At 35.4% G+C, this 12,003-nt stretch overlaps 1 protein-coding gene across 3 annotated transcripts in view; it reads right to left on the reverse strand.

Annotated features, from left to right (window-relative positions):
- The window catches only part of USP15 (ubiquitin specific peptidase 15), a 137,723-nt gene that overhangs the window by 95,086 nt on the left and 30,634 nt on the right, over nt 1-12,003 (reverse strand). For all 3 annotated transcript variants that reach the window (XM_053555347.1, XM_053555346.1, XM_053555349.1), the window contains exon 3: nt 5,263-5,393. In XM_053555347.1, coding sequence (XP_053411322.1) covers nt 5,263-5,393 — 131 coding nt within the window. The remainder of the gene's footprint in view (nt 1-5,262; nt 5,394-12,003) is intronic.

Below are 12,003 nucleotides of genomic sequence, written 5' to 3' on the forward strand. Positions count from 1 at the left end.
GAGGAAAAATAGGAGGTATACAAAGAGCCAATGGTAAAGAGCAATTATGAAACCTACTTGGGCAAATACTAGAAGTTCCTTGACTAGGACACAGTTCCACCTTTGCCTGAAAATGACTTTTCATAACATTTGGTTCTGCTCTCTGAGTCATCTTATTTTCAAGACTTAGCACATGTTTACAGCTGAGTAAGTTTAAAGCCTGATTCCTGCATATAACTGCCTGGGAAGTCAAGGGCCTCTTTCAATTTATACTGTCTCTGAGGTTAAAGATGACAGTGGTTCTGATGTACGGTTTATAAATGATTCTCTCCAAAAACAATGTAGGTCTCCACGGGCTCTTACTGGAGTTCACTCCATTAGCCAAAAGTCACACCCTCAAACGCCTGCTAGGGTTACATCCCCTCTACCTTGGCTTTATATAGAGAAGGCTGAGGGACCACCCTTCAGCTTCTCAGGAGCTTTATTGTTCTTGGAAGCCACCTATTGAGAAGACACCCTCAATATTAATGAGAAGACAATCTTTAAGCACACCTTTATGTTTTTTAAAGGCCCTTTTGTTTAAAAAGTACTGAGGCATCAACTTTTGATTTTTTTGAAGGAATTTTATAGTCAACATCTTTGGCTTCAATTTTAGATCATGCTTTTCTGAAAGTGCCCTGAGTTTGATCTCTGCTAAGAAACATTACTTAGTTTTGGCACCATCTGCCATCTGGAAGGGCTTCAAATCTTCAAAACTGGTAAATGGTTGGCTATGTTTCATTTAATAGTCCTTCCTTTAGCTTTGTCTTATCTCACATCCAACTAAAAGTAGAACAAGAGGAAACTAGGCAGTACTTTAACAATTTGACAGATCTCAACTTTTTTTTTTTTTGTAGAGACAGAGTCTCACTTTATGGCCCTCGGTAGAGTGCCGTGGCCTCACACAGCTCACAGCAACCTCCAACTCCTGGGCCTAAGCGATTCTCTTGCCTCAGCCTCCCGAGTAGCTGGGACTACAGGTGCCCGCCACAACGCCCGGCTATTTTTTGGTTGCAGTTCAGCAGGGGCCGGGCTTGAACCCGCCACCCTCGGCATATGGGGCCGGCGCCTTACCGACTGAGCCACAGGCGCCGCCCAAGATCTCAACTTCTTTAGGTGCATTTTTTACTTCTCAGTTTCCTGCAGGCAATGTGTTGCTAAACTTTCTACTGCTACATAATAAAGGCCATTTTCCAATAAGATTTTCCTCACTTTCCTTTAAGTTCTCACTGGCAGCCTCTGCAAAGTATACTATTCTACTAAGTTTGTTCAAGGCCCTTTAGGCTTTCATTAATACTCTTAAAAAGTTCTTACAGCTTCTCCACACTGCTGAGCTCCAAATCTACTACATTTCAAGTTATTGTTATGTCAGCGCCCTACTTTCAGGCACTAGAATCAGAATTAGTTATCTATTGCTACATTAGCTATTGCTGCATAAATTACCTTATAACTGAATAGCTTAACACAGCAAATGTTATCTCACATCATTTATGAGGGTCAATAATCTAGAACATCTCAGCTGACTGATCTGGCTTAGAGGCTCTCACTACTGTCAAGGCATGGACTGGGGCTTCGATTACCGAAACTAGATCAAGAGGTCCACTTCCAAGGTCACTCATGTGGTTGGTGGCAGGCCTCCATTCTTCTCTGTGAGCCAGAGATCTCAGTTCCTCACCATATGAACCTCCTCATGGGCTGCCTGAGTGTTCCTGCCATATGCACTTGAATCCTAAGTAAGAAATGACAGTGCTAGAGTGTGTGTGTGCCTACGAGGTGTCTTTTATAAGCTACTCTTGAGAGAGATAACCGTGAGTTCTGCTATACCCTACTGGGCACACAAGACCAACTGTGATACAATGCAGAAGGGGAGACTGATGAGAATATGGACACGAGGAACTGGGAATCATTAAAGGACACCTGGGGGCTGATATCTTAATTTACAAGATAATATTGCTGTGTAGTTTAATTTTACACATATTTTTGGCTTCATAAGAAGTTAGTATTATTGTTTTAAATAATATATGTTAAAATTTCCTCATAATATTTACATTTTGCCAGTTTACATTTTTCCTAGTGTCGTCAAGCTTTCATTTGGAATAATTTTGCTTCCATTCTAAAGATTATTTTGTACTTTCTTGTCTGCTGGTAATAAATTCTATTGGTGTTTATTTGTCTGGAAATGGCCCTTTCCACCTTCATTTCTGAAGAGTCCTTTCCTAGGTCAAATAATCTTACACTCGCAGTTATTTTCTCCTTCTTAGCATGTTGAAGACAGCACAATGCTTTCTGGCTTCCACTGTTTCTCCTGAGAAATCATTTCTTTGTCTTACCCTTACTTTGAAGATAATATATTTTTTCTTCTGGTTATTATCAGAAATATCATTTTGCAATTGCTTTTCATTATTTTTATTTGATATGGTTTTGTTTTGATTTTTCAGCTTGGGATACATGGATGCATGGCATTTCTTGAATCTTGATACCTTTCCCAGCGCGGGACAATTCTAAGTTTTACCTCCTCAACTATGAGCCCTGTCCTAAGCTTGCTTTCCTCTCCTTTTACAATCTCAATTATACACATATGTACACACATTAAACTTATTCACTATATTCAATGTATGTCTTTGGTTTTTTTTCTTTATATTTTCCATGCTTTTTTCTATAAGTTGCAGACTATATTTTCTATTGACAAATCATATAGTTTACAAATTCTCTTCAATTCCATTTAGTATTATTCTCAAACAGTAAATCATAATTTTTTCATACTATTAGTTTTAGAACTTTATTTGGTTCTTACCCTACTTTGCAATTCTTTTATTTTTATTTATTTATTTTTGAGCATAATAAGCACAGTGTTTTTAAGTCTAATAACTCTATTACCTTCGATTTCTTAGATCTGTTTTTGGTTTTTTCTCTTGGATTTTGGTTCCGCTGTATTTCCTGCTATATATATACATATTTATATGTGCCTGTTTTCTTTTTGTTAAATTTTTAAGTTGAGCAGTGACACTACAAATGAAACATTCTAGAAGTGCCTTGAGGCCCAGGAACATGTTTCAATTTCATTTCTTCATTACAGTTAGTGGTATCACCAATCTTAGATTCCTTAATGCAATCAGAGATGGGTAAAATTCAAAGTTGAATTCAAAGTTGGGCTCCAAAGTTGGACCCTATAAGGCCCCACCTATTTAATTCTTTAAGTTCCACCTGCATCAGTCATGTAGGACATAGTAAAAACGCAAAGTCAAGGACCCACTAATTTAATCTTGAAGGAAGGTGCATCTTTAATAAGGACTCTAGGGAATTTTATACACATTAAAGTATGAAACCTATTTTATAAGCTGAATAAATTCTATTCACCTTATTAAAAGTTAAGTACAGGGCGGCGCCTGTGGCTCAAGGAGTAGGGTGCCGGTCCCATATGCCGGAGGTGGCGGGTTCAAACCCAGCCCTGGCCAAAAAAAAAAAAAAAAAAAAAAAAAAGTTAAGTACATGGTCTCCTAACAGACCTCTCAAACTTTTTCAATTTATGTTAAATTTCCATGATTCTTTTCTCTTAAGAGCAAAAAATGTGTTAGATTTCAAGAAATCTCAACAAAGACTCTTTCAAATAGTAATAATGGCAATAAAATTATTAGTTGATCTGTTTGCCATACAGATTAATGTATAATATTATACATTACACAGTATATAATATACTACATTTATAAGAAAAAAAGTATGTCATTAACATTAAAGTAATATGGTTTAATACATTTTAAGATAATCTGGACACAGATTTTAACTGAGAAATAAAATCCTTCTATACTGTTTTACAACTGAAAAGGCTATCCTTCAAATGGTCAAAACACTTCTTGGCTCGGTGCTTGTGGCGTGGTGGTTATAGTGCCAGCCACATATAACGGCCTGGGCCAGCTCAACAACAATGACAACTGCAACAAAAAAAATAGCAGGGCGTTGTGGTGGGCACCTGGAGTCCCAGCTACTTGGGAGGCTGAGGCAAGAGAATCGCTTAAGCCCAAGAGTTTGAGGTTGCTATGAGCTGTTATGCCATGGCACTCTACCCAGGGTGACACAGTGAGACTCTTTCTCAAAAAAATAAACAAACAAACAAACAAAAAAACCCCCACAAAACAACACTTCTCCGGCAATTGCACATAAGGCAACTAGATCATTTGATAGGTATATAAGGCTAGCATTCCCATAACAGAGGAATTCGAATTTTGAAATGGATCAGTGAAATTATGGAACAAAAGTAAACTAAACTACATTAAATCAAAGATACATTCAGGAGCTATTTAAAATACAAGATCCAAGGTTAGCTTCTAACATACCTAAATCGTAGATATATAAATACAAATTATTAATATGGCAATTCTATAGCATCAGTTCCAAATAACTTCAAGAATGGAATGGTCTACTAGAGGTTTTTTATCTTTGTTTTATCTAATTCAACTGTTTTTTTTAAATTCAACTTCTTGTTTCTATGTAGACCCCCCCAAAACAGATAAGTAATTATGCCAAGAGATTTTAGTCCTCCCCACCCCCGCCACACTCCCCCACTCTATCTTGAATAAATGATCAAATATTTGTGTAAGGTTGGCTGATTTTCCTTGAGTATTTGGTATTCTACTGTAGCAACACCCTCATTATCACTTTTTAGTCCCCCCAGATAAGGAAACTGGTTAGCTTTTAATGTGGCTATAATTTTAAAACTTTAAAATAAAAAATGAGAAAGAAAAATCTACATTTTCAAGTTTAAAAAATGTTTATGTTGAAAAAAAAAATCATCAACTTTTAGTTTCTTCACTGTTTTCTAATTGTTTTATCAAAAAAAGAGTCCAACACAGAAAACAGGGTCACGTTGCTACATCTATAACCTGATGTGACTACAGGGTCAAGCTGCCTACATCTATAACCTGATGTGACTTTTAGAAGACTTTGATGTTCTCTAACTTTGTCCTCATTTCTTTACCTTAAAATGGGGATAAAGTTACTTACCTTGCAGAGTTTTCTCTCTACAGAAAGGGTCAAACTAGCCAATAATACGTAACGTTCTTAGAACAATGGCAAGCTTAAGTAAGCCTTCGTTCTGTTACCTGTTAGATTGTTATTGTAATACAGTGTACAGTGCCATTTTGCTGGCCTTTCTCTCCAGTATATGTGACAAATCTTCACAATCCATTTGAATTAACAATAGAAGTGAATCATTCAAGAAATACATATTAACTTATCATTAAAAAGTACCTTTCGTGCTATTGGCTCCTGACCTTCCATCAATGTATACCAGCTGACAAGTTTATTCCAGCCCTCAGTTGGCAACAGTATATAATCTAGTTCATCAATAAGATGTTCCTTCAGTGACTGGGCATCACCATCTACAAAGGAAAAATAAACCCAGTACATAAAAATAAACAATAATACACACAACTGAACACTTCAGTTTTACAAAGTTACAAATTAAACTCATAAAGACTAATTTAAGTATTTAAAATGGTAAGTCCTGGAAAAAGCTCTGAAGAGGATCAAATACCCCACATATCTCAAAATAACCTATTGCTTTAAAAACTTAATTTGTATCATTAGTCAAAAAGTGCTTTAAAATGTAGTTTTTCTTTATTAGGTTCTTTAAAAAATACTAAAGAGTAATTGTTAGCTGAGAGACTTGACGGAAGAGTGTTTTTCAAGTATTCTGAGTATCATCAACTAATATAGAAAATTGGGAAGCAATTTAACAAACTCGATCACTCTAAGACACACAGGCTGAGAAACCATGACGGAAACCATGAAAGGCAATCTTGCGAACCATCTCATTATTCCAAAGTCCCACAATCTGGATTCCTCCCAAGATCTAAAATGAAGATAATTGTTCAGATGTAGTTCTGATTCTATGATCTACTTTCAAATTTCTTATTAAACTCAAATTTAGTACAGGGAAAGCCAGAGATCTAGAAGAAATATCTGGATTCATACCTATACCACAGTCCTAACTCGAGACTTATTTGTTATGTGGATATTTGAATTTCTAAAGTGCAGAAACAAAAATAGCTCACTGAGTTATATTCAACTTAAAGAAATTTTTCTTGTCTGAGTTAGTCTTAATTAACATATGTGGAGAGCAAAATTATTTCTGGTAGCATTTCAATAAAGAGAACATACTATTCCTAATAAGATTTAACAACAGAAATCAAGCAGGAAAACACTTAAAGAATGTCACTTACTCTGTTTTAAAATAGAATTAAAATTTAATAGAATTTAATAAAAATTTTAATAAAATTTAATAAAATTTAAATTTAATTCTATAATTAAAATTATAGAATTTTGCATTTTCTCGATTTTTATATGAAGATAGCACCTGCTTTCTGTTACTGTAAGCAAATTTCTAGAATCTTATAGAAAAACAGTATGTCTTCTTTTCTGTTTGGTTTCATTCATGCTGTGTAATTATTTTGAGGTCCATCTGTTTTTATGTATTAACAGTTCATTTTAATTGTTGAACAGGATTTCATTATATAGATATATTACAATGTTTACCCATGTGGGTGTTCGTGGGCTAGTCATAATTTTTTCTATTACAAATAACAGCGCATGGACAGTCACATACAACTCTTCACATGGATACTTTTATTTCTCCTGAGTAAACACCTGGGAGTGGAATGACTGTGTCCTACAGTAAATGTATGCTCAGCTTTTTAAGAAACTGCCAGGTTATTTTCTGAAGTGGTTGGACTAGATTACATTTGCAGAAACTGTGTATGAGGGTTCAGTATAGATTAGTCTCCCAAATTTTAACCATCTTTAACACAGTTACAGTGGTACCTTCTTGTGGGTTTATAACCTTCATTTCTATAATACTAATGATGCTGAATATCTTTGTATACTATGTTTGCTTTATAATATTATCTTTTTTTGGCAAACCATTTGTTCAAATCTTTTACCTACTGGGTTTTATGTTTCCTCAAATGGCTTTTAGGTATTACTCTACGTTTTCTGCATGCAAGTCTTTTATCAAAGACATGATTTATAAACATTTTCTCCCACACTGTGGTTTGTCTCTTCATTTTCTTAGCAGTGTCATTTGAAGAAGTTTTTATTACTGATGAAATACAATTTATCAAAAAAACCGAACACGAATAAAAACCATCAGGCACAGTTGCTGAAAAAAACCAAAAAGCAATTCAACATATTATTTTTTCTTTTAGTAATCGTGCTTTTTTGTATCAAAACCAAGAAATCTTTGCTTAATACAGTATCACAAAGACTTTTTCCTATTTTTTTCTTCCTATAAGTTTTAGTTTTTATTGTTAGTTCTAAAAATCCATTTTGGGTTAATTTTATATATGGTGTCATTTATGGATCAAAGTTCAGTTGTTTTGCAAATAAATACACAAATGCTCAAGAAGTATTTGTTTAAAATACCATTTTTTTGCTACTGAATTCCTTTTGTATCTATGCTTCAAATCAAATTATCATATACATGGTATATGTAGATCTATTTCTAGACTTTCTAATCTGGTCAATTGATCTATCTGTCCTTACACCAACATCAGACTATACTGATTATTACAGTTTTGAAATAAGTTTTGAAATCAGAGTTAAGTTCTATAATTCTTAAAAAAAATTCAAAGTTGTTTTAGCCTTCTACAATATGTGTATTTCCATATGAATTTTTAAATCAGGTTTTCAATTTCTATTAAAAAACCTATCGGACAACTGAATATCCAGAAGCAAAAGAATGAAATTAGACTGCTACTGCACATCCTATATAAAAATTAATTTAAAATTGATCGAAGACATAAATGTAATAGCCCAAACTGTAAAACTCTTGTAAAGAAACACACGTGTAAATCTTTATGAGCTTGGTTTCAGTAGTACTTTCTGTCACCAAAACAAAAGCCACAAAAGAAAAAAATTAGGTAAGCTGGACTTCATCAAAATTACAAACTTTTTGGGCGGCTCCTGTGGCTCAGCGGGTAGGGCGCCGGTCCCATATGCCGGAGGTGGCGGGTTCAAACCCAGCCCCGGCCAAAAAAAAAAAACCACAAAAAAAAAAAAAAAAAAAATTTACAAACTTTTGTTGCTTCAAAAGATATCATCAAGAAAGTAAAAAGACAACCCACGGAGTGGGAGACAATTTTTGCAAACCATATACCTGCTAAGGTCTAATATCTAGAATACAAGGAACTCGTAAAACATAACAAGAAAAAGAAAATGCAAGTAAAAAAATGGGCACAGGATCTGAACAGACATTTCTGCAAAGACAATACGTACCCTCACAGAGCAAGCAGATCAGTGCTGTCTGTTGATCTAGGTGTTGGGAGGGAGAGAAAATAAGGCGTGACTGCAAATGAAAACAAAGCTCCCTCCTGGGGTGATGAAAATGTGGAATTAGATGATGTTTAAACAACTTTGTGAATATACTAAAAATCACTGAGCTGTACAATTTAAAAGGATGAATTTGTCAGTATATGAATTCGATCTCAATTTTTAGAAAGGCTACTAGGAATATGATTTGGAACTGTGTGCCACTTTACAATACTGAGTCTTCTGACCCACCAACATAATTTCTCTCTTTATTAAGATTTTAATTCCTATTTGTAGTTTTCAGTGTACTGATCTTATACCGATTTTGTATAATTTATTCTTACGTATTTTACATTTTTGACACCACTGTAAAATGTATTCTTAAAATTGTTCGATAGCTCATTTTTATTGTATAAATTACTATAGATTTTTGATAAATGATCTTGTATCCTGTAAACTAAACTCATTTAATTCTGGTAGTTTTTTTTTTCTGGACTCTGTTGAATTTTCTATACAGACATAGATGTCTATGCGTAAAGACATTAAGAAGTCTATTATTGCTCCCTGTAGGGTCTGTACGCCTTTTGCTCTTCCTCCCTATTGCGCTGGCTAGAACCTCAAGTACAATTTTGATCTAAGAGCTGAATGCACCATTTTTCTTACTTTTTCCTAATGTTCAGAGCATTCTTTTGACTATTGAGTATGTCACCTGTGGGTTTCTCATGGATGTCCACTACTGGTTTAGGAAGCTTTTCAATTTTACTCTTTTATCTGACTTGATAGATCCTTTTAAAATATATTTCTATATTATATAAAAGATAAACAGAATTATAGTTTCTTAAAATTCTGTTACTTTTTACATTTATGTGCATGAAGGACATTGGTCTAGAGTTTTCTTCTCTTGAAATATTTCCATCAGTTAATGATGGTTTCACAGTACAAGTTAGGAAGTGGGCCCTCTCAATTTTCTGAAGAGTTGGTAAAATTGATATTATTTTTTCCCCCAAATGTTTGACAGAACTTCCAAGTGGTACCATCTGAGCGCAGAGCATACTTTGTGGGAAAGTTTTAGACTACAAATCCATTTTTTAAAAACAGAGGGCTATTCAAGCAAATATTCTTTTGGAATGAAGTCTGATTGTGTCTATCAAGAAAATTGTCTTTTTTATTTAATTTGCTAAATTTATTGACATAAAGTTCACTGCCCTTTCAATACTTCTTTGTTCTATATTAATGTTACCTCTTGTGTTCCTGATACTGGCAATTGTCTTTTTCTCATGATGAGTCAAACTAGACATTTATCACTTCTATTGGACTTCAAAGGCACACAGCTTTTGGTTTCATTGATTTTCTAAAGTTTTCTTTTCCCATTTGATTTCTGTTCTGATACTTACTATTTTGTTTCTTCTGTTTACTTTAGGTTTAACTTGCTCTTAGTTTTCCATTAAAGTTGGCAACCAAGGTCACTGATTAAGACTGTCCTTTTGTGTTGAGTGCTATCAATCCCCATCTGCATAGTAGTTGGCTGCCTTCCACAAACTTTACTGTTTCTGTCTTCAATTTCCTTTAGTTTCCTTTTTGAATTGTTGACTGGTCCATAGGTTATACAGAAATATGGTACTTAGTTTCCATGCAGTTGAGGATTTTCCAGCTATTTGGGGGCTATTACTAATAATTTATTGTACTTTGGTAACATATTCTGTATGACTTGAATCCTTTTAACTTTATTGAGACACATTTTATGGGCCAGAATATGGTCTATCTTGGTAATTGTTCTGTGCATACACTCGAAGTGAATTTTTATTTTGCTGTTGTTGTTCAGTGGAAGGTTTGATAAATGTCAATTAGGTCATGTTGATTAACAGTATTGCTCTTTATTCCTTGGGTTCATGAATCTGGACATCTATTTCCATTCCCCAATTTGGAAAGCTGTGGCCATTATTTCTTGGAATAAACTTTCTGCCCTTCTTTCTTTCCTCCTTCTGGAACTCCCAAAAGGTGAACGTTGGTTCATTTGCTAGTGTTCCTTAAGTTCCTTAGATTTCCTTTAGTCTTTCTCATTCTATTTTTATTCCTCTGACTGGATAATTTCAAACAATCTGTCTTCAAGTATGTCAATCTTCTACTTGCTGTCTAAAACGTCTAGTGAATTTTTCAATTCATTGTTATTTATCAGCTCCAAACCCTGTTTGATTCTTCTTTATAATTTCTAGCACCTTGTTGATATTTTCATTTTTCTGATTTTGTTTAGTTGTCTACATTTTCTTGTAACTAAAGGTACAGGGTGTCACAATGCTTGCCATACATATGTAGCTAAACGTACCTTTATTTACAAAATGTTCGTTATATGTTGATATATATTAAAAAATTAAAAATAAAACAAAATATAATATGAGCTGATTAATTTCTCATGTATGGTGACCTTTGGGATACCCTGTACTACTTTAAGACAATTATTTTGAATCCTCTGTCAGGCACTTCATCTCCATTTCTTTAGAATCCATTTCTAAAAATTTATTTTGTTTCTTGGTGATACACTTCTCTGATTCTGCAAGCTCCCGCAGGTTTGCACTGGTGTTGTGCAACTAAACAGCCACCTCTCCCAGACTCTATGAACTGGCGTTGACAAGGAAATACCTTTACAAATCAGCCTGGCTAGAGATTCTGGAAGCCTCTGAGACTTCTATGGATGCATCTTTTCTGTACCAGCCCTTTGAGCGGCACAAAGACTGGGACACTGAAGGCAGACTCTACCTCTTTTCCACTTCCCTCAGGGATAAGGCTCAGGTTCTGTGCCTTCTCCCAATACCGCAGAGCTATGGCATCTTCAGCAAGCCACCAATCCCTTTTCCTCTGCTTCTGACTTCCCCTATGTAAGTGAACTATGACAGTTCTATCAGGCACAGTGATGCAAGACAGTGTGCTCCTCAGGTCGCACACTAAAGGCCACAACACCTCACTCCTCTCCTCTCCTGGGAAAGAAGCCTTGGGTTCTTAGACTTCTCTCAATTTCATAAAGCCTTCCAGCTGCAGCAGTCGCCTGCCCCTTCCACTTTGTAAAATGCCTTCTGGCATCAAAACTATGCTGATTCCAGCAGCATCCCACTGAGGCAAAACAGAAACCACTCTTTTTTGAGTAGGGCACTAAAAGGCTGGGCAGTTAGACACATGCTCTCCTCTCTCTCTCTCCTGCCAAGGGAGAGGTCCTGAGCTGTGATGGTCTCTCTCAGTGCTAAACCACACAAGCTTAGAGGGAGGGGCTGACAGGGGCAAAATGAAATTGTTCTTTTTACTCGCTTCAATGTGGTTATTCTCAGTTTTGTGATCATCTGGAGTAGACATTTAACTGGACCCTGGGCTTCTCATAAAGATACGGTGGTCCATATGTCACTGTTAAATCAGCAATGCTATGGGGAATGTGGGCTGGGACTTCTATAATTTTACAGTTGTCACACTCCTCAACATATTTTCAAGTGATGCCATGAGATGGATGTATAATCCAGGACTATTATGTTCTCTTGATGAACTGTCTCATCCCACGAATCACTATGAAGTGACCCTCTACCCCTGGCCTGTTATTAATACAGGCATTCCAGTTTTCTTCTGACAGTGTTAGCATGTGCTTTAGCTTTTTATTGCTGCCTGCCAAATTCCCATAATAACTGGTAAGAAAACACCACCCAT

This window comes from Nycticebus coucang, chromosome 12 (assembly GCF_027406575.1).
Source record: "Nycticebus coucang isolate mNycCou1 chromosome 12, mNycCou1.pri, whole genome shotgun sequence".
In the NCBI taxonomy this organism is placed as follows: domain Eukaryota; kingdom Metazoa; phylum Chordata; class Mammalia; order Primates; family Lorisidae; genus Nycticebus; species Nycticebus coucang.